Source organism: Leucoraja erinacea, chromosome 25, assembly GCF_028641065.1.
Source record: "Leucoraja erinacea ecotype New England chromosome 25, Leri_hhj_1, whole genome shotgun sequence".
NCBI classification, from domain to species: domain Eukaryota; kingdom Metazoa; phylum Chordata; class Chondrichthyes; order Rajiformes; family Rajidae; genus Leucoraja; species Leucoraja erinaceus.
Genome location: NC_073401.1, coordinates 11877401 through 11901124, shown reverse-complemented (window position 1 = coordinate 11901124; position 23724 = coordinate 11877401). Strand labels below are relative to the sequence as shown.

General features: G+C 43.0%; 1 protein-coding gene across 1 annotated transcript in view; it reads left to right on the top strand.

Moving 5' to 3' along the window:
- hip1rb (huntingtin interacting protein 1 related b) overlaps window positions 1-23724 on the top strand; it is a 100579-nt gene that overhangs the window by 25733 nt on the left and 51122 nt on the right. The window contains exons 2-4 of the mRNA XM_055655668.1: window positions 15722-15786; window positions 18943-19084; window positions 20366-20422. Of these exons, the coding sequence (XP_055511643.1) occupies window positions 15722-15786; window positions 18943-19084; window positions 20366-20422 (264 nt within the window). The remainder of the gene's footprint in view (window positions 1-15721; window positions 15787-18942; window positions 19085-20365; window positions 20423-23724) is intronic.

The following is a 23724-nucleotide window of genomic DNA, read 5'->3' as shown; positions in this document are numbered from 1 at the left end:
TTAAAAGACAGTAAAAGACTGTACATCCTACTTGCCCTTGAGATAAACATAGCATGCGGATTTGTTCAATTTAAAATTATCTTTATTAACCCATGTAAATGTTAGCATCTGAAATTAATTAAAGAATAAGCATCTTTCACTAATGGTTCAATGGTGTATTTAATGTCACGTTTACCTGATACAGTGCAACACATTTTTTGCATACAGCTTAGCAACACGATTTAAAAAAAATTGTGTTTCTCGTAATGGTTATATAGTTAGTGTTGACATTATGGTGCAGTTAGGTAGAGCTGCTGCCTCGCAGTGCCAGAGGTCTGGGTTTAATAATAACCTTGGGTGCTGCCTGTGTGGAGTTTGCATGATCTCCCTGTGCCTTAGTGGGTTTCCTCTGGGTGCTCTGGTTTCCTCCCAAATCTCAAGGCGTGTGGGTTGGTAAATTAATTAGACTTTATGCATCATCCCTGTACAGTAGTGCGATCTGTTTGGAGTTAATGAGAATGAAGGGAGACTTCAATTAAGTGGGAGGAAACGGGAGCACCCGGAGAAAACCCATGTGGTCCACGGAGAGAATTTACAAACTGTACAGTCAGCACCCGTAGTTAGAATTGAACCAGAATCTCTGGTGCTATCTGGCACCAACTCTACCATTGTGCCACCATGCTACAAGGTGTGCAAGACAAGTTTTATTACAGAGAGAGTGATGAATGGTTGGAACGCGCTACCAGGGGTGGTGCTGGAGGCAGATAAAATAGAGGCATTTAAGAGGCTTTTGGACAGGCGCACGGCAATGTGGTTTGTAGACCACTGTCAATGGCTCCGTGCAGACAGCATGTCCAGCAATGACCTTTGTGAGTGCAGTTTCTGTACCAGCTTGTCCTCATGACTGGATTAGAGACATTTCCTCTCCTCAGTGTTTCTTTATTTACTCGCCGACAAGGCTGTGTGTGTGCCTAAATGTGGGGGTTGTTTCAGTTTGTGTACTTAAGATAGTTGTTCAACTGCAGCAACGCTGACTTTGTTACAAAGTCATTTCAGTTTTCAATTGAAATTGCCTTTGATGGTAGGATTTAAAGAGAATGGAATGAAAAGGAAACATTTTGAAGTATCATGGGCCTGTCAAGGATTAGTTTAGTTTAGAAATAGTGTGGAAACATGCCCTTCGGCCCACCGATTCCAGGCCGACCATGATCACACCGTGCACCAGGGCTGCCAACTCTCACGCATTGAGCGTGAGGCTCACGCATTTGACAAAATTCTCACGCTCTCACGCTGATGACAGAAGTTCTCACGCTCAAAAAAGTTTTTTTATATATAAAAAAACAAATAAATAACGTCTGCTCTCCTCCCCACTCATCAATGAGAATATTTTTTTGTTGGCGGGTTCCACGTAAAGAACGAGCAATTTAATTGGCTTAAGCCCATCGCACACTATTTAAAATGGCAATGTAGACAAAAATGCTGGAGAAACTCAGCGGGTGAGGCAGCGTTTATGACTGAGTTTGACCGTTCTTCAGACTCAAGCATTCCTCCAGCATTTTTGTCTACGGCTCTATAGATGCTGCCTCACCCGCTTTCACATTCCCGAGCAGATGGTTTGATAGGTGAGACACGGGGGGGGGCCCAGCACCCCCCCCCCCCCCCCCCCGAGGCACCGCTCACACCTCCCACCCTCACCTCCGGGGGCTCTGTGTCCAGTGGCCACTCTGTCCACACCATGTGGAGTTTTAACCCCGGCCCGGAGCCAGGAGCGAACCGGGTGAGTGTGTGCGTCGGTGCCGCCTCCGGACGGCGCGGATGAATCTCAGGCTATGGGTCCTCTCCGATGGCCGACCCCCGGGTCACTGATCCTCACCTCCCCCGGACCCCAGCTGGACACAGAGCACCTGGGCCGGCCCGCATTCCCGGGAGGGGGAGGGGGAGGGAGAGGGAGATGCTCCCCGGACATCGCCAAGTCTCCGCTCACTCCGGGTGTTGTCGCCGCTTCACTGACACACACTCTCACACACAACCTAACACACACCCTTACACACAACCTAACACACACCCTTGCACACACACTGGCACACACAAGGTTTGATTGGATATGTGCCAAATGGGGATAAATTGGACTAGTTTAGATGGGGCATCTTGATCTGCATGGACAAGTTGGGATGAAGGATCTGTTTCCATACTGTAAGACTATGACACTGTAGAAAGGGTGCAATTGCTCTGGAGAGGATCCACGGGCGATTTATGAACATATTGGCAGGGCTGGATTTTGTTTTTTCACTTTGAAGAAAGCTTAGGTAACTGGGATTGTATTCTCTGCAGCAAAGGAGGTGAAGAAAAGACTTAGTTGAGGTGAATAATATTATGAGAATAGGACCTGTTTCACTTAACAAAGAGTGTAGGAAGGAACTGAAGATGGCAGTTTAAACTTAAGATGGACACTAAATACTGGAATAACTCAGCTGGACAGGCAGCATCTCTGGAGAGAAAGAATAGGTGATGTGTCGGGTCGAGACCTTCACATTGAAGACGTTGAACAGCCATAAAACACAATGACTGGAGATGTGTGTTATCCAACTCAGAGCAGAAATCAGAATCATCTTTATTGACATGACACCACAATAAATATATTACAGAAAAATGAAGTTAATGGTGTGGCAGGTGGTGGAGCGGTAGAGTTGCTGCCTTGTAGCACCACAGACCCAGATTAGATCCTGACTACGGGTGCTGTCTGTACAGTATTTGTACATTCTCCTTATCTCCTTTTGCCCATATGGTTTTCTCTGGATATTCCGGTTTCTCCCACATCCAAAAGATGTCCAGGTTTGCAGCTTAGTTGGCTTCTGTAATTTGTCCCTGGCGTGTAAGATACAACTGGTGTATGGTAGATTGCTGGTCGGTGTGGACTTGGTGGGCCGAAGGGCCTGTTTCAATATAAATGTTTTACTTATATATCTTAATTTCATTGAACCATATACAGTTGAATATGTGGCATTATTTTCGTCTTGTTTCTATAGTCAAAGGGTAAGGTTGATTGATTTATTTGTGCAGAACAGTAATGGAAGTCTGACTCCTCTTGCCTTGTTTCAATATTTTTGTTTCTCTATATAGAAACATAGAAACATAGAAAATAGGTGCAGGAGTAGACCATTCGGCTCTTCGAGCCTGCACCGCCATTCAATATGATCATGGCTGATCATAGAAACCAACAGGAGTCAGTATCCCATATATATATATATGTATATATATATATATATATCTATGCACAACAGCATGAATTGTAATCTGATTTCCATACATGAATATACTAAGGTCATTCATGTGTTGCACCTGTTGATCAGAGCCTGGCTCCACTGTGGAATGTAATTAGGAATGTAATTTAGCCTAACCTTATTCATATCTAATCCAATTTGAAGCATAAATGTTGCATTCAAGTGTAAGTTAAAAGACTCGCTACAGTATGCACCAGATTGCACCATTTCAAACTGAAAAATGCAAAAGCTCCCTCCCACCCTCCCCCCCTGAGTCGCTATGCTCCCTCGCAATTTCTCATTTTCAACTCTCACCCAATGTTGGCAGCCCTGCCGTACACTAGCACTATCCTACACACTAGGGGCAAGTTACAGAGGGCCAATTAACCTACAAACCTGCACATCTTTGGAATGTGGGAGGAAACATGAGCACCCGGAAAAAACCCACGCGGTCACAGGGAGAACGTACATGCTCTGCACAGGCAGCACCCAATGTCAGGATGGAACCCGGGCCTCTGACACTGTAAGGCAACAGCACTACCTCTGTGCCGCAGCAACAGACAACTCAAAAGTTCTACTTATAACTTTCCAGCCTCCATCTCTTATCCTCCCCCTCCATACAGTGATACAGTGGACCACACCATCCTAATTGACCGTCTCCGGTACAGGGTTGGTGTTGATGGCATTGCCCTGAGCTGGTTCGTTTCCTACCTAAAAAACAGGAGTTTCTCTACCAGCATAGGCAATTCTTTCTCTTCCCCAGCTAGCCTTTTCTGCAGGGTTCCACAAGGCTCCATCCTAGGCCCCATTCTCTTCTCTCTCTACATGCTCCCCCTTGGCCAAGTCCTTCCAAGGCATGGCGTTTCTTTCCACTGCTATGCAGATGACACCCAACTCCATCTCCCCCTGAAACCCAACAACTGATCTAATTTAAACAGCCTCATGCACTGCCTCGATGATTTAAAATGCTGGACGGCTCAGAACTTCCTCCAACTAAACGAGAGCAAGTCTGAGGTCATCCTACTCGGCTCCTCCGACCCCATCAAAATGATAACAGGCAGCCTTGGAAGCCTAACCTCCTTAGTCAAACCGCACGTCAAAAACATTGGCGTGATATTTGAATCCGCATTAAAGTTTGACAAGCAAGTCAACTCTGTGGTAAAAGCTGGTTTCTTCCAGCTTCGTACAATAGCTAAAATCACAACATTCCTCAAATTCGACGACCTTGAAGAAATCATGCACGCATTCATCTTTTCCCGCCTTGACTACTGCAACTCCCTATACACTGGCATCAGCCAATCATCCCTGTCCCTGCAATTGGTCCAAAACGCTGCAGCAAGACTTCTGGCTGGTACCCGTAAAAGGGACCACATCACCCCGATCCTGGCCTCTCTCCACTGGCTACCAGTACGGTATAGAATCAACTTCAAGCTCCTCTTATATGTTTACAAAGCCCCCCTCCCCTATATCAAAAATCTTCTAACCTACCATTCTACCTCCAGGTCCCTCAGATCGGCTGACTTGGGGCTACTGATTATCCCGCGGTCTAGGTTTAAGTTCAGGGGAGACCGCGCTTTTGAATAGCATCCAGGGAGAGACCGCTGTGAAATAGCATCCAGCTCCTCATCAGAACTGCCCCCACCATTGACTCCTTTAAGTCATGACTCAAAACCTATTTCTACTCCCAAGCGTTTTTGAGCCCCTCTGAGGGGGCGCTGTAAACAGTTTATTGTTAATGTTATATGTATTGTTAGGTCTGTCTACCGATGTATGTATCAAATTAGTACCTGCACTGATGTGAAGCACTTTGGTCAACGTGAGTTGTTTTTAAATGTGCTATACAAATACATTTATTATTATTATTATTAGATCTGCAAGACTATCACCATACATAAGCACAATCCCCTAGTTAGTACAGAACAGCACAATTAGTCCATATGCAAGAGTCACCATTCTGGCACCATGTTACAGTCCCAGTTGCAGCTGGCCCATTGGATCTGTCGCTTCCATTCCAGTCGTCCCGCGAACCGTCCTCCCCCATCTTGCACGGCCATCTTCAGCCCTTGTTTCCATCTTCAGCCCTTGTTTGCCGGGGGATACTTGCCACAGCCGATCTTGAGTGAGTTTATTCCCTATACTCACCAGCCTCATCATAATGGCTATCATGCCACCATTTATTGGACATGGGAGTCTTGCTAATGTCTGGCCTACAAATATTCCTGACCAAAATGCTAAAAATAAATGAACTACTTGTTGACTTTATTTGCTCGTTGTGGGCCCTGTCTATGTGTGCATTTATGGGCAGCTGTATTTGTTTACAAAAGATCAGTGACTATGTTTTAAAAAAGACACGTTGGCTGTAAAGTTGGACTGTTTGCGAACACGGGGTACTTTATAAATGAGAAACTGTCTGTTTATTTACTCATTTACTGCATTGCTATCCGTTATGTTGATTACTAATGCCATAAATCCATTAATCCTTTGTGGGAATATTGACTTGATGTGTAGAGTTGCTGCTCCTTCAGTAGCAAATAAATTATACATTTAAATATTTTCCTATTACTCATTAGTTTGTGACTTTTTTGGAAGTGTGAAAAAGCAAAGAAAAAGTTTGATATTTAATAATTATTACTAGATATTGGATATCCCGGAGAACCTTTCAATGATTTAATGCAAATTTAATTGTAAATTCCAAATATAAGACTTGAAGAGCTCCAGAAAAAAGCAAAAGCTGGCCCGTTCAGGCCCGTTTAGTTGCAATATTTTTCATAGTTATAGTGCCATAGTCATCCAGCGTAGAAACAGGCCCTTCAGCCCAACTTGCCCATGCCGCCCGACATGCCCCCATCTACACTAGTCCCACCTGCCTGCGTTTGACTCGTAGTCCTCTAAACCTACCCTAGCTATGTACCTCTCCAAATGTTTTTTAAAATCTTGCGATAGCACCTGCCTCAACTACATCCTCCAGCAGCTTGTTCCATACACCCAAAAAGGAGCCCCCTCAGGCTCTTATTAAATCTATTCCCCCCTCATCTTAAACCTATACTCTCTCCTTGTTGATTCCCCAACTCTGGGTAAAAGACTCTACTTTTATCATATCTATTCATCTCATAATCACTTTTATTTGTGCCTGAAGTCTGATGAATGGCCCTGACCCACATAGAACGTTTCCTATCCATATCCTCAACAGATGCTGCCCGATCTGCCAAGTTACTCCAGCACTTTGTTTTTTTAAATATTTCAACTGGTTCAACATTATGATTTTAAGGTTCTCGTATTCAAATCCCTCTATGTCTTTGCTCCTCCCTACTTCAGCTCATCTTGGTCTGCGGGATTATTAATGAAATTCCTTCAAATCTAGTTTTGATCATCTTTCTCATTAATTGCACTGTCATTCTATACTGGATGGATTTAAGAGAGAGTTAGATACAGCTCTAGGGGCTAGTGGAATCAAGGGGCTGGTTATTGATTGGGGACGATCAGCCATGATCACAATGAATGGCGGTGCTGGCACGAAGGGTGGAATGGCCTCCTCCTGCACCTATTTTCTATGTTTCTATGTGTCCATTTGGTGACCACACCTTTACTTCCAAATGGTCAAAATGGTGCAATTCACCCTTAGTCTCTTTGCTCCTCTCTCTGCTTTTATCAGAACCCTATCTCTTTGACTAAACTTTTGGTCATCTGCCCCATTATCCCCTTCTGTGGTTTGGTATTCAATTTTGTTTGCTTAAACTCAGTGAAGTGGCTAGGGATGTTTTGCTATGTTGTAAATATAAATTGATCTCCTGGGGAATGATTGGGTGATGGAGGTCTGCGTTTACAGAAACCGTGATAATTATTCTATTGGTTCAGTTTCCGTCGCAAATGCACAATGTAGTCTCTCCCTGGGTGGACTTTTCATTACATACAGAGATCAACCAGCTGCCCAAACATTATGTGCACTGTTTGATATCTCTTGAGATGAATGGTAAACTTGCATTTGGTAAGCTGAAGATCACACTTATGAATTGCATTCCAAGTATAAAATGGTCCTGCTTTTCTAACAGCAGATTTTTACACTTAAATGCATCAGAATAGAAAGGTGTGTGACCAGTAACAAGAATTCCAGGATAATATATTTCAATCAGACTGTGCAGAGATCAGTTCAGGTTCATTTATTGTCATGTACAGGACCGCAGGCCCTTGAGGCCAAGGTACAAATCAGCGGCAAGTGTCTGTGGGCCCATAGTCTCAAGTCCTTCCGCTGCTGGACATTGAGGGATAGAGTCGGTGGGGACAACCCTCAAACAAGGGAAGGAACTTCACCCCAGGGGGGCACCTGAGTTGCAAGGGTCTCATGTTTAAAGATATGTGAACCACTACTGAATATGACATTATTGAATGTATAGAGAATGTATTAAGAGTTTTTGCACAGTTTTTGTTGTGTATATATTTTTTATTCTATATTTCTATATTTTTAAGAACTTGAAGGATACAAGTTGGTGCCGGAAACTTGGCAACTCTTGTGCATTTCCTCGGCATAATTTACTATTCTTACACACTTGTACTTAATATGGTTGGGCTTATGTGTAGTAAACATTTTATTGATTTGCATGTAAAAAAGGAATTTCACTATACATAGATACATGTGACAAAGTAGCATTGATGTACTGTACATCAGAGTGCATTGAAATGACTTGTTTGTACAAAAGTTGCAGAGTAAACTAACCACACAGTAACATAGGTTTGTTTGGGTTTAGGTTTATTATTGTCACGTGTATGGAGGGACAGTGAAAAGCCTTGTTTTTTGTCCATGATATCCAAACAAATCAGATACACAAGTATATAAGTCATAGGAGCCATTAGGCCATTCGCCTCAACAAGTCTACTCTTCCGTTCATTCTTGTCTGTTCTATCTGTTCCTCTCAGCCCTATTCTCCAGCCTTCTTCCCCATAACCTATGACACTTTTACTAATCAGGAACCTGTCAATCTCTGCTTTAAAAAAACCCAATGACTGACCTCCACAGCCTGATTCACCACCCACTGACTAAAGAAATTCCTCCTCATCTCCTTTCTAAAGGTATGTCCTTTTATTCTGAGAATAAATACAATCAAGTCAAGCTCAAGTACAATAGATAGAGCAAAGGGGAAGGTACATAGTGCAGAATACAGTTCTCAGCAGACATATAGATAACACTTAACCATATGACCACTTCAGTCTGCAATAAAATGATGAGACTGAGAGGACAATGTTTTTACTTAAAACGGTTTTGAGCATTTAACAGTGTGTCAAAACTATAAACATGGAACTGTGGCAATTTGGCTCAGCCTTCCATCACAGTGAATGGAGAAGCTGGGAATGATTTCAATGAGTTCTGGTACTCTGAGAGAAATCCCAGCTGTTATGAGAAGACGCACAATAAGTCATTGTTCAGTTTTGTCTCGGCGTACTGTCCCTCACATTCAAATTTGTGTAGATGAGTACAGCTGGAATGATAAGGTACCGTTCTAAAGCAATTCGCAGCCGGCTGAAGATCTCTGAATATGAATTGTGAAGGGACACAGAAGACCCTTTGTGTTAAATGAGGTCATTTATGTTGAGTATTTTGCCGTTTAAGTAAAGGGTACAGTGCAGACTGAGCACAAGGGGTACAAAGAGGAGGGTTAATGTTTGGGTAGAGAAGGGGATGTGCATTGGAAACATCCTATTTTAGCATTTTTCTTCACTGTCAAAATGCCAACCACTCTTGGCCATATTTAAAAATAACGGCTATTGCCTTGAAATTCAGAAAAGACCAGCTTAGAATAAAGGTGGTGCTTTGTGGTGCTATACAGTCCAGAGACAGTCCTCTTGTCCCAACTTGTCCGTGCCGTGGAGTCGTGCAGCTCGGAAACAGGTCCTACTGCCTAACTTGTCCACGCCTACCAAGGTGGCCCATCTGTGGTGGTCCCATTTTGCCGCATTGGGCCAATATCCCTCTAAACATTTCCTATCCATGCTCCTATGCAAGTGGATCTGTGAAAATTTCAAAGATAAGGTGAATGCACAAAGTCTTTTACCTAAAGTAGGGGAATTGAGAACCAGAGGACATAGGTTTAAGGTGAGGGGGGAAAGATCTAATGGTAACTTGAGGGGCAACTTTTTTACACAAAAGGTGGTGGGTGTATGGAATGAGCTGCCGTAGGAGGCAGGTACTATCGTAATGTTTTAGAAACATTTAGACAGTTACATGGTTAATGATAGGTTTAGAGGGATGTTAATGACAAGGGGGCCTAATGCCGAGGGGCAATTTCCAGAGGGCTAATTAACCTACAAACCGTTTACCTGCATCTCTTCCCCAAGCAATCGTTCCAGGTGCGACAGAGGTTTACCTGCATCTCTTCCAACCTCATCTATTGCGTCCGCTGCTCTAGATGTCAGCAGATCTATATCGGTGAGACCAAGCGGAGGTTGGGCGATCGTTTCGCGAACACCTCCGCTCGGTCCGCAATAACCAAGCTGACCTCCCGGTGGCTCAGCACTTCAACTCCCCCTCCCACTCCGTCTCCGACCTCTCTGTCCTGGGTCTCCTCCATGGCCACAGCGAGCAGCACCGGAAATTGGAGGAACAGCACCTCATATTCCGTTTGGGGAGTCTGCATCCCGGGGGCATGAACATCGAATTCTCCCAATTTTGTTAGTCCTTGCTGTCTCCTGCCCTTCCTCAGCCCCCCTGCTGTCTCCTCCCATCCCTCAGCCTTCGGGCTACTCCTCCTTTTCCCTTTCTTGTCCCCACCCACCCCCGCCCCCGATCAGTCTGAAGAAGGGTTTCGGCTCGAAACGTTGCCTATTTCCTTCGCTCCATAGATGCTGCTGCACCCGCTGAGTTTCTCCAGCTTTTTTGTGTAACCTAACCTACAAACCTGCTGGGTTGTGGTGGGAAACCGGAGTACCCGGAGGATACCCATGCAGTCACAGTAGAATGTACAAGCTCCACACAGACAGCAACTCAAGATCAAGACGGAACTCAAGTTGCCTGGTGCTGTGAGGCAGCAGCGCTACCAGCTTCACCGCTGTGCCTCCCATATAGAAGGATTTGCACAGTCTGATGTTTGTCACATTCAGAGCATCTTGGTCAAGTTTATTGGTGGAAAGGCCTTTCAGTTCTGTATGGTCAGAAAGATCAGGAAGGCACCCACATTCTTTGGACACTGGTGTCCACTTGGAAGTTATCTCTGAACTCCGGGTGAGAATGTCAGTGTCTGCTTCCCAGTAATGCTTGGCGCAGAGTTGTAGGACTATATTTTCTGACTCATGTGCTAATGTCTGTTGAGGAGAAATCAATCATTGTGGAAATGCACTGTAAATTTTTACCTACAACACTAATTATATTTTTAGTGTATGAGGGCATAGTCTAACATCAGTGTCATCATTCTTCCGTGCATTTTCTAATATCACAAGGAGCATCATAATTGCCTTTAGATAAGAAAGGATTTTGGAAATCAGCTTAAAATTGGATGTGCCTTATGGGGTTTTGTATATGGAAATGGTTGTGTAATCACCATATATGATTGTCAATCTGCCATGAGAGAGAGATATTTTTCTACATTCAATGAAAAGCACCGAAGCCCAGGAGATTTGGAAAGTGGGATTCCAGGAGAAACTATATGGAGGTTGAGGAAAGAGTACAGGTCCACCACCCTTGGTCCCTGAACCTTGCTGGATTATCCGTTTGGCTGGACCAACAGAGGTCACAGCCTGGGGGGGGGGTGGGGCAAGACAGGGCCTACGAATTTGGCCGTGGAAGTCGGCTATGGCGACGGATCTGCCGGCTCCGGCCGAGCCTGAACTCCAGAGCCCTGGCCTAGGCGGGAAATTCAACCACCCGATCGGCAATTCCATTGAGGTTGAGATTGGCTGCCTCACCTAGCCGAGGCACCGCATTTTCGGGCGTATTTCCAGGGAGGATTCAAGTGCGCTCACGTATTGTGTGCAAGTTGAAAACCTGTCATTCAGAACAATTGTTACCCAGAGTTTTATTTTTGTTCGAAAGATCAGACGTTGAGGAATTTGTCCAAAGATATTCTCTTGTGTGTGGAAACTCAAGCTTAGAGTCATGGAATCATCAAGTGTGGAAACAAGTCCTTCAGCCCAATGTGCCCACATTGACCAACATGCCCCATCCACACTGGTCCCACCTGCCTACTTTTGGCCCTTATCCTTCTAAACCTATCCTATCCATGTACATATCCAAATGTTTTTTAAACATGCCTCAACTACCTCTGCTCGCCATACAAGCTTGCAATACAAGGTTCTTCTTTTCCTTGATGAACTCCAACCAGGCTTCCTTTGGCCACAAGACAAAAACAAACCATTTATGATATTAACGTAAATATTTTCTATATGGTCAGCTGGAAATTTGCAGCTTGATTTCACTATCAACTGCAGCCCTGCTTTTTCTCTTACTCCTGGGTCCTATACACTTCTCAATGCAGTGCCATGCGTTCTTAAAATAGCATCTTCTAAATGTGAGTTATTTGTAGTAAATCAGTCTTGGACAGAACTTGCTGTCTCTTCCCCTTCCTTAGCCCTCGAGCTGTCTCCTCCCATCCCCCAGCCCTCGAGCTCCTCCTCCTCCCTTTTTCCTTCCTTCTCCCCGCCATCCCCTATCAGTCTGAAGAAGGGTTTCGGCCCGAAACGTTACCTATCTCCTTCGCTCCATAGATGCTGCTGCACCCGCTGTGTTTCTCCAGCATTTTTGTGTACCTTGGACAGAACATTGTCATGTCCAGTTGCTGCTCAGTCCCTCTGGAGGCTGGGAATGGTATTGCAGGAGTGGTGTGTTCTGAAGAAGGGTCCTGATTGAAAATGTCACCAATCCATGTTCTTCAGAGATGCTGCCTGACACCGCAGAATTAATCCAGCACATTGTGTCCTTTTATGTTCTGAGCAACAGGGTTCTGGATTCTGCTTGAATTCTTGCTCCCTTAATTCAGTTTTGTTTTGAGATGAAGCATGGGAACAGGCCCTTTGCCCCTCTGAGTCTACACCAACCATTGATCACCCGTTCACACTGGCTCAATGTTATCTTATTGACTTTGGATGAAGTTCTTAGACTGGCTTAGTTTAGCATAGTGTAGTTGATTATTGTCACTGAGATACAGTGAAAGCTTGTTCTAAATTCTATCGAGTCAAATCGTTCACTTTATACACGCTATATTTAAGAGGGAGTTAGATGTGGCCCTTGTGGCTAAGGGGATCAGGGGGTATGGAGAGAAGGCAGGTACGGGATACTGAGTTGGATGAACAGCCATGATCATATTGAATGGCGGTGCAGGCTGGAAGGGCAGAATGGCCTACTCCTGCACCTAATTTCTATGTTTCTATGTTTTTACACACATGAGTACGGTCAAACACGAGTTGGGGTCTGAAATAGGGTCCCGACCTGAAACATCACCTATCCATGTTCTCCAAAGATGCTGCTTGACCTGCTGAGTTACTCCAGCACTTTGTGTCTAGTCTTAATCTTTGTAGGTATTTAAGAGCAACAAATAATCCTCAATTTACTGCATCAAACATGATAATTTTGAATCTTTTGAATGCCACACTAGCTCTGAATCCATGGACTGCAGCCTTAGGATTTCTGAACTAGTTTTCTCGTCCAAGAACATTATTTTTTAAAGTCTAATGTTTATGTGGAGCCTTTCAAGAGGTGTCCAAAAATGCTCGACAACCAATAGAGTTGCTGTTGTAATTATAGGGAACTGGAATATTCATCATGGTTTAATAAGTAACCAAATTGCATTTTAGGAAACCATCAAGGGTTTATTACTTAGCTGTGAAGTTATGAACTGTAACATAACATGTAATGTGTATAAGAGTTATCTACGGGTAGAAATATTCAAAGGATAGGTTTTGTAGTAAATGCAAATGAGTGTATAAAGGTTTTTCTAAATTAAATATAGCCACAACAGTAGAGCATTCCTTTATCAATAGGATTCAATCCCCAAACCACAGCATTGACTGCCATTTGTAGTCATTGCATCACCCCTGGTGATAGGCAAGTTACTAGTTTGGGGTTTTATCCTGTATAGTTAGCTAATCACACACAACCCATTTTGATTCTTCTATTCAGCTGTTAAGTGATAACCTTATCTGTAAATGTTCTGTTAATGCTATCGGGTAGACTTTCATCAGCTGAATACATCTAACCAGTGGTTTTTTTTTGTTATGGGACGTGGCTTACTGGCATCTATTATATAATTACAAACTAGATTGATGCACAGCAGGTAAGAGTATCACATGAACTATTCTATGTGTCAACAAAAAAGGCACCGCTGCTAACTATTTGCACTGAAAGATCTTGGATGTTGGTTAACAGAGCCAGTGGTTAGAGTGACACAGAGGTGCAGCGGTAGAGTTGATGCCTTACAGCGCCAGAGACCCAGGTTTGATCCTGACTATAGGTGCTGCCTGTACACTAGTTCTATCCTACACATTAGGGACAATTTACAGAAGCCAATTAACCTATAAATCTGCACGTCTTTGGAACGTGGGAGGAAACGGGAGCACCCTTGATAAAACCCACGCGATCAAACTCCCTGTGACCACGTGGGTTTACTCAGAGTGCTCCGGTTTACACCCACATTCCAAAGACATACAGGTTTGTAGGTAAATTGATTTCTGAAAATTGTTCCCACAGTGTAGGATAGAACTAGTGTACGAGTGATTGCTGGTTGGCGTGGACTCGGAGGGTCGAAGGGCCTGTTTCCACGCTGTACTTCTAAACTAATGTAAAGCTAGGTATCAGATTCTCAACGCCAGTTAATTTGTCCAAGTCCTTTTGAGAAATGTTAGGTTGATTTTCTCCCTCCCACAGTGATTTATAGTGATTGATATAAAAATTGGAATCCTCCTTAATAGCAACATTTGAACCATTTAACGGCCTCTTTTAACTACAACGTTTGTCTGTGGAGATCCTTTCTCCTCTGTTCTTGGAGCAGGTCCATGAAGGAGAACTGATTGGCTCACCCAATGTGACAATCATTTGTTCCATTTGATGTAGAAGTGAGGAGGATTGCTGGGCAGAGGGAATTTTGCATTAACTACCTGCAAGAGTTGGTGTGTTCTGCCTCTAAGACCAAGAGCGGGGAGTTACATTCTGTAGAGTTTGATGTTTTCTTCAGGATATGGGTTTCAATGTTCTTTCAGGAAGTGCGGACCAATTTAAGATATTTGGGGACACAAGGAACTGCAGATGCTGGAATCTTGAGTAAAGCACAAAGTGCTGGAGGAACTCAACGAGTCAGGCAACAAGTGTGGAGGGAGTGGACAGGCGACTTTTCGGGTGGGAACCCTTCTTTAGATTGATTGGAGTAAGGGGAGAAAGCTGGAAAAGAGAGTTGGGGATCGGTCAAAGTGTGGCAAGTGATAGGTGGATACAGGGGAGGGGGTTGATTAGCACATGGGTGGAGTCGGTGACAAAGGCTAGAGATGAAATGGAGATAGCAGGGTGTCAGATAAGTCGAGAAGAGGAGGAATGAAATGTAAAGTCGCAAGGAGGGACAGAGGTGGAAGGAAACGGGATGAGGAGAAGGGAAAAGAGGTGGGGAGTGTGAGAAATGAGTGCGCAACCCAGTTGGGGAGGGGCACAGGAAAGAGAAAGGGGGTGGGTAAGGTAAGATAAGATAAGATAAGATAAGATAAGGTGGGGCGACTATTACCTAAAACATGAGAATTCAGTGTTCGTACAGTGTGTTTTAGAATTCTGTTATCAGTGGGCACCAAAGGAAGTACTTTCAGGGGTGAGTGCACACAATGAAAAGAGAAGGACACAGTGCCTTTGTTTCAACGGCATCAATCGCAAATAGTGACAAGCTCTGGAACAGAGGAGAGGAAGCTGAAACCCAAACCTGCCATTATCGATCTGCTGTTGGTGCAGGTAATCAGTCCCAGGAAACAACGAACGGCGGATGCTAGTTTACACCGAAGGTAGTCACAAAATGCTGGAGTAACTCAGCGGGACAGACAGCATCTCTGGAGAGAAGGAACGGGTGACGTTTTGGGTCGAGACCATTCTTCAGACAGCAGATGCAGATTCATGAAGGGTCCTGACCTGAAACATCGCCCATCCTTTTCCCCAGAGATGCTGCCTGGCCTTTTGTGTCTATCTTTGGAGTTCTCTGTGTGACCGGTTGCAGTTGCATTGGTATCAAACCACCCACAGTACAAAAGGACACAGAAGATCCTTCTTCCCTGTGGCTATCAAACTGTACAACTCATCCCCCTTCAGTCGAGTGGTAGACTGACCCCCCCCCCCCCCCCCCCCCCCAATCTTTGCACATCCGCAACCCTTTCCTCTCGTCATTTTTGATGTATTTTGTGTTTTATGACTGTTGGCAGATCAATTTCCCTCCTGGGATAAATAAAGTTCTATCATATCATTTTGTATTGTGTAGGTTCTGCTGATGCCTGTGTTTATATCTTGCTGACAGCTGTTGTCTCTTTCTCTCTCCCAGGCGGCCAGCATCAGCAAGGCTATCAACAGCCAGGAGGTGCCTGTCAAAGAAAAGCATGCACGCAGTATCCTTACTTTGCAAAGACTAAAGGGTTAAGCAAGTGAAACCAAGCAGAGATCGAATACCGCCATTCTTCATTTAGTAGGCACAAGGAACTGTAGATGATGGTTTACAAAAAGAGGACACAAAGTAAGCTCAGAATAACTTCATGTTATGAGCAGAATTAGGCCATTCGGTCCATCAGGTCTATTCCGTCATTCAATCATGGCTGGTCTATCTTTCCCTCTCAACCCCATTCTCCTGCCTTCCCATAACCACTGAAGTCCGTACTAATCAAGAATGTCAATCTCCACTTTAAAAATATTCATTGACTTGGCCTCTACAACTGTCTGTAGAAATGAATTCCACAGATTCACCACCCTCTTGACTAAAGAAATTCCTCCTCATCACCTTTCTAAAGGTACGTCATTTTATTCTGATCGGGGAAAAGCTGAGTTAGTGGGGTGGAGTGGGGTGGAGCAGGTTGGAGCAGCTTCAATGCGGTGAGTCACTTGTAGTACAATGGGCCTTTGAAGTGAAAATAAATCTGTCACCAACTCTGATTTGCAATCTTTCCATTATGACTGAATTTAATATTGAATTTTGCCATCAAATCAAGTCCATTAAGTATATTTCCCACTCTTTCCCATCTTTATATCTCGAATATAAATGTGATTACTTTTTAAATTGGTCATCCTTTCTTACTTGTGCTGCTTTAGAAGTCCTGTATCTGAAAGAGGAATGTAAAGAGAACGGCAAGGAATTAGGTTAGGAAAAGCTTCATTTGCATTTCCAAATGACTGGATTACAGCTTGTAATTTACCCAGACTCTGCACTTCACGTCAGACCCTGTATGTTTTTTTCCTCATTTTCACCAGATTTCATATCGAGATCAAAACACAAAGTGCTGGAGAAACCCAGCGGGTCAAGCAGCACCTGGGGAGGGAATGGGTTGGATGAAATTTTGGGTCTGAAAAGGAATGGTCTTGATCCGAAACATTGCCTATCCATTACTCCCACAGGTGTGGCCTGACCCGCTGAGTTCCTCCAGCATTTTGTGCTTTGCTCAAGATTTCAGCATCTGCAGTTCCTTTTGTGTACATTTTATGTTATTTGGTCAGGACAACATTGCACAACCCAAACAAGGAACCAACTAAATAAGCTGAACAGAATTCTCTTTTTTAATAACTTCAATTCAAAGTTTCTTTCCGATCAATTTTAATTTTCAGGACTGCACAGAACTAGGAGCAGGATGACTTTTCAATGGCAGCCTGAAATTAAATGCTTTATATTTGCTAGTGTATGAAATGCAATAATTCATATGACAGTAATATAATGAATGTAATGCAATAATTCATATGAGAGTAATATAAATCTTGCTTCTTTAAAATTATTTTATTCATTTGCTCATTTGGCAATCTGTAAGAAAAAAAATGAAAATGACAAATATGGCCTTGGATTATGTGTTCCATTTTAAATGTATGACGATTAATTTATGAATAAATAATGATCACTAATGGTGGATATAATGTTTCATTGATCCATGAGTGTTTAAAAAAATTACAACCTGCAATGTCCAGGAATAAGTCTGATCTGGCAAAAGAAAAAGATCTTCAAGAAGGAACTGCAGATGCTGGAAAATCGAAGGTAGACAAAAGTGCTGGATTCAGATTCAGATTCAATTTTAATTGTCATTGTCAGTGTACAGTACAGAGACAACAGAATGCATTTAGCATTCCCTGGAAGAGCGACATAGCAAATGATTTGAATAAATAAGAATAAGTGTCCGGGGGGGGGTGGTGATTGGCAGTCACCGAGGTACGTTGTTGAGTAGAGTGACAGCCGCCGGAAAGAAGCTGTTCCTCGACCTGCTGGTTCGGCAACGGAGAGACCTGTAGCGCTTCCCGGATGGTAGGAGGGTAAACAGTCCATGGTTGGGGTGAGAACAGTCCTTGGCGATGCTGAGCGCCCTCCGCAGACAGCGCTTGCTTTGGACAGACTCAATGGAGGGGAGCGAGGAACCGGTGATGCATTGGGCAATTTTCACCACCCTCTGCAATGCCTTCCGGTCGGAGACAGAGCAGTTGCCATACCATACTGTGATGCAGTTGGTAAGGATGCTCTCGATGGTGCAGTGGTAGAAGTTCACCAGGATCTGAGGAGACAGATGGACCTTCTTCAGTCTCCTCAGGAAGAAGAGACGCTGATGAGCCTTCTTGATCAGAGTAGAGGTATTGTGGGTCCAAGAGAGGTAATCGGAGATGTTGACTCCCAGGAACCTGAAGCTAGAAACACGTTCCACCTCCGTCCCGTTAATGTGGATGGGGGTGTGCGTGCCGCCTCTGGACTTCCTGAAGTCTACAATGAGCTCCTTGGTCTTCTTGGAGTTAAGGGCCAGGTTGTTGTCAGCGCACCATGCTGCTAAGTGCTGGACCTCCTCCCTGTAGGCCAGCTCATCGTTGTTGCTGATGAGGCCAATCACCGTTGTATCATCTGCATACTTGATGATGGTGTTAGTACCATGTACAGGTGTGCAGTCATAGGTGAAGAGGGTCTATGGGGCGAAGGAAGTAGGCAATGTTTCGGGCCAAAACACTTCTTCAGACTGATGTGGGGGGTGGGAGAAGAAAGGAAGGGGAGGAGCCAGAGGGCTGAGGGAGAGCTGAGAAGGGGAGGAGACAGCAAGGGCTACTGGAAATTGGGGAAGTCACTGTTCAAGCCGCTGGGGTGCAGACTGCCCAAGTGGAATATGAGGTGCTGCTCCTCCAATTTCCGGTGGTGCTCACTCTGGCCATGGAGGCCTGGTGCAAATTGCATATTGCCCCAAGTGTGTAGAATAGAACAAGTGTATGAGATCGCTGGTTGGCCGGGACTTGGTGGGCCGAAGGGCCTGTTTCTATGCTGTATTTCTAAACTAAACCAAACTAAATATAACTAGAGAATAATTTGAATGAAAATGTTTTACTTCAGCGAGCAAAAAAATGTTGTTCTTGGGGTAGAATCATAGACCATCTTTCTTGAAGAATTATCTGTTTACATTTAAATACTTGTTCTCTGTAAAGGATAGCAGTACTTGTTACAAGAGACTGACATTATGGACGGACATAATATTAATTTAAAATGATTGAACCGTGTCATATTTACTCTAAGCACGTGTGAATTTTCTTGACTCCCTCTGTATGAATTATATTGGGAACGCACCATGAGAAAGGGGCCTTTACCTTCTGGTCCTACGCCATTGGACTCCCTTTATCCAGCAATTCCATCATGAGCTGGAAGTTCTGCCACGTTCTCCACAAAATCTTGAGAGATGGACATCCAAATGTAAGTCACTCTTTTCTATTCACGAATACTCTAGTGAAAGAGAGTCGTTTTTAATCCATGCCTTTAAATGTAATTATCATTTACATATAATGCACTTCGAATATAGAATTTAGAAACTTTATGCCAATGTTGTGATATAGGAATTGTGGCAACCAATATGCGCATAGCAGTATTTCCCAGACTGCAATGGCCTGATAATCAGTGAGTGATGTTGATTAGAGAATTACTATTTTCCACTATACTTGGCACCAAATGTTCTAATTTTCCTTATGATTGTGCGAGATAACTGAGAATAGAGGGGGTCTCGGTTTTACCATCTCATCCAAGGGCTGGCAACATGGATTGTGTAGCTGTTCCTCAGTAACCTTAAGGACCCAAGGCGACACAAGTGTAAGGGGTTATGGGGAGAAGGCAGTAGAACGGCGTTGAGAGAGAAGGGTAGATCAGCCACGATTGAATGGCGGGGGAGACTTGATGGGCTGAATAGTCGAATTCTGCTCCGATAACTGATGAACTTATGAGGTCACTCCACCATTTGTTGACTTTGCTTCCTGAACATTATATCCTTGGGTTTACTTGGTATCCAATAATGTGGGAGTCTCGACCTGGAATATACGTTACTATTGACTATCACCAGGCCTTTGATGTGGAAGATTTTGAAGATGTACAATCCTCTTTGTTCTGGTAGACCTTGCCAATAAGGTGTCATTTAGGAGGATCAGGTTGGTTGGTCAGCCAAATATGAGTCGGGCAGCAGTGAATGTTGCTTAATGAAAACATTTCTGATATGTTGTGTTTGCTGTACATTTGATGCATTCCTTCTAATGAAAGGTGACACATTTAATTATAGTCATGCGGTGTATCACGAGGTGTGATATTTACCCTGAAGCAAAAACATACATTTCTGGAAATAATCAGCAGGTTGGGCAGACATGGAGGTAATGTTTTGGGTCAATAACCTTCCATCAGAATATCTACCAGAACACAGCATGAGAATTTCCAACATTGTTAATATTTACAGTACATTCAGCATTTCATACATTTGGTTGTTGAAGACTGCTGGGTTAAGATTACCACAAATCCAAAAAAACGAAAGTCTCTAGTTCATTGGGAAGGGACTGTAATCCGTGGTGAAGTATTGAACATCTGTGTATATGGGTGCAACATTTGTCGCTCTGCCTAAAGCACTGATCATTTTCTTCTTGAGGATTGTTTTGTAAAATAATGCTGATGTTTTTAAAAAGAATGTTACGACAAAATTCTGCTTCTGCTTATTTTTAGGTTCTTCACGATTTTACCAGGCATAAAAGCAACATCCGTGAAATGGGAAATTTATGGGTATGTTGGGTCGTGAAAATTATGACATTCCGATGCATTGATTTTTTGAAAAACATCATAAATGTTTTCTTTTTTATTCCCAGTTTGTAATCATTGGAAGATCTAATGCAATATTTAAACATGCAGCTTCATAAAAATTAGAAAAAACTAGAATTTAGAAGAATGAGGGGGGATCTTATAGAAACTTACAAAATTCTTAAGGGGTTGGACAGGCTAGATGCAGGAAGATTGTTCCCGATGTTGCGAAAGTCCAGAACAAGGGGTCACAATTTAAGGATAAAGGGGAAATCTTTTTGGATTTCGAGATGAGGAAAACATTTTTCACACAGAGAGTGGTGAATCCCTGGAATTCTCTGCCACAGAAGGTAGTCGAGGCCAGTTCATTGGCTATATTTAAGAGGGAGTTAGATGTGGCCCTTGTGGCTAAAGGGATCAGGGGGTATGGAGAGAAGGCAGGTACAGGATACTGAGTTGGATGATCAGCCAAAATCATATTGAATGGCGGTGCAGGCTCGAAGGGCCGAATGGCCTACTCCTGCACCTATTTTCTATGTTTCTAAAAGTACCATAAGTTTTAATTGGAGGGAAAGAGTAACGTATATCGCAGTTGAGATCTGTAACATTGTTTGTAAGGTGAAAAGAAAGTTCTGTTTTTTCAATGAAGTGACACAGCGATAGAGTTGCTACCTTACAGTGCCAGGTACCCGGATTTGATCCTGACCACAGGTGCTGTCTGTACAGAATTTGTACGTTCTCCCTGCGACTGCATGAGTTTTCTCCGGGTGCTCCGGTTTCCTCCCACACTTCAAAGACGTGCAGATTTGTAGGTTAATCAGCTTCTATAAAATTGTCCCTAGTGTGGAGTAAAGTGCTAGTGTAAGGGGTGATCACTGGTCGGTGTGGACTCAGTCGGCCAAAGGACCTGTTTCTGTGCTGTATCTCTAAACTAAACTAAACTAAACTAAATAAACAAAACTAAGTTTAGATGAATGGAGCAATAACTGGACCACACTGTTCTAATGCCATTCAATCTGTCTTCGGAAGTGATATGTGTTGTCTTTGATTTTCTCTTTTTATTATAAATATATTTTCATTTGCTTTTATAATGGAAGATGTAAATATTCTTCACTATACACATACTTGCCAGTGGTAGAACTGGGTTCAGGGTGTGACTGTAGCAAGACAGGTTTACGTAGGTACATTCCATTGGGAGGAAGGTGTGTGTTGTTATTGACTGACTAGTTTTGCACAGGTGGATGAGTGTGAGGCTGTTAACTGACCAATGTTACATGGACTGTATCCATTATGTGTACAAAAGTACAAATTTGTAATGGGAGCGAGTATCGACAGAACTAAGTTTATCATATGTTATAGGTAGAAACACAGACACAGATGATGCCATAGAGTTTGGTTAAAGATTGTGACTGTACTGGGCTATATGATACATAGGATATATGACACATAGAATATATGACACAACACATAGAATAGATACTAACCCGTTTTGTTCACCCACACAATTGCATATTTTGACAATTTTTCTTGTCAAAACAAACCTTTGTCTTCTGTCAGAATGACTAGGAATTAATTGTCTATATTGTTGGTTACGAAATTTACACCTGAGTGGTTAACTTATAAGATTCTTGGTGCCCTTGGAGTCTTGATTGTACATGTATGTGCATATACGTGACGTGTAGACACAAAATGCTGGAATAACTCAACGGGACAGGCGACATCTCTGGCTTTATATCTATATATATATATATATATATATATATATATATATATATATATATATATAATATATATATACACACACACACACACGTATATATATATACACACACACACATATATATATACACACGCACACTCATATATATATATATATATATATATATATGTGTGTGCGTATATGTGTACATATACGTGTGTATGTGTATATATATATATATATATATATATATGTATAGATACATATATATGTGTGTGTGTGTGTGTGTATGTATATATATATATATAGTATTATGTTTACATATTCTGTTGTGATGCTGCAAGTAAGAATTTCATTGTTCTGCCTGGGACATGTGACAATAAAACAATCTTGACTCTTATATATAACCTAAAATACTGTTTTAAACAATTCTTTACTCTCTCTTTAAGGGAAAGTATTTTTGCCCTGGAACGTCTCCAATCAATGCCATTGTGGACCTTGCCCTTTTCTTTAATTACATTCTCTTTCACTGTGACAATATATTCTGCACTCTGTTTGCTTTCTCTTTGCACTACCTGATGCACACATGTATGGTTTTTGATTGTAATCATCTATAGATTTTTTTAAACCTAGATAGCACTATTAATCCAACCTCTCCAGTGTCCTTTGTCACAAATGTGACAATCATCCCATTCCTTGCCTGCTGCTTTCAAAGTGCCCTAACGTGATAAATCTTCCATATGTTGATCAATTTGCCTGTCTGATCTCCATTTATCACACTTGATAACTGTATGTATAGGTGGTGTAAAGTATAAAGAACATCCCACTAGTTTCATTATCATAGGTGTAATCAGGCTGTTGAAAACAATTCTTGAGAATGTTTTCCCTTTATTTGTGAGTGCGTTGGAGGTGTGAGGCTGCTGCGTTCTGCCTCTTCCCCGATCTTTGTTCCAATGGGCATTGTGTAAGTTTTGGTGCTGAATACTGGCAGTGTAGTCAGCCTTAGAGTACAAGAGCTGAACCCAAAACTACACTTGCCCAATGCCCACTTTCCATAGGAATCCGGGGGTAATATTTCATCTTTACCCCAGGCAATTTGGAGCGGCTGTGGTTAATGATTATAGAGGTTAATGAAACCTCTAATGATATCCCATCTCAGATATCAAGTAACTAAGCAATCCCTCGAGGCCTGCCAATGAGCCAAGTCTTGCTTGTTTGGCATGACTCAGCCAATTGTGAGATAACTAACGAATCTGCTTCTGAATTGAAGAGTTTCACTTTTACGAATATTATTCACCACTGTCATTCAGTTTTATGCCATAACCATTGGGACGGCACAGTGGTGTAGCGGTAGAGATGCTACCTTACAGCACCAGAGAGTTGAGTTTGATCCTGACTACGGGTGCTGTCTGTACAAAGTTTGTATGTTCTCCTTGTGACCACATGGGTCTTCTCTGGGTGCTCCAGTTTCCTCCAACATTCCAAAGACGCACAGGTTTTGTATGTTAATTGGCTACTGTAGATTGTCCCTAATGTGTAGGATAGAACCAATGTGTGGGAATCGATGGTTGGCGCGGACTCGGTGGGC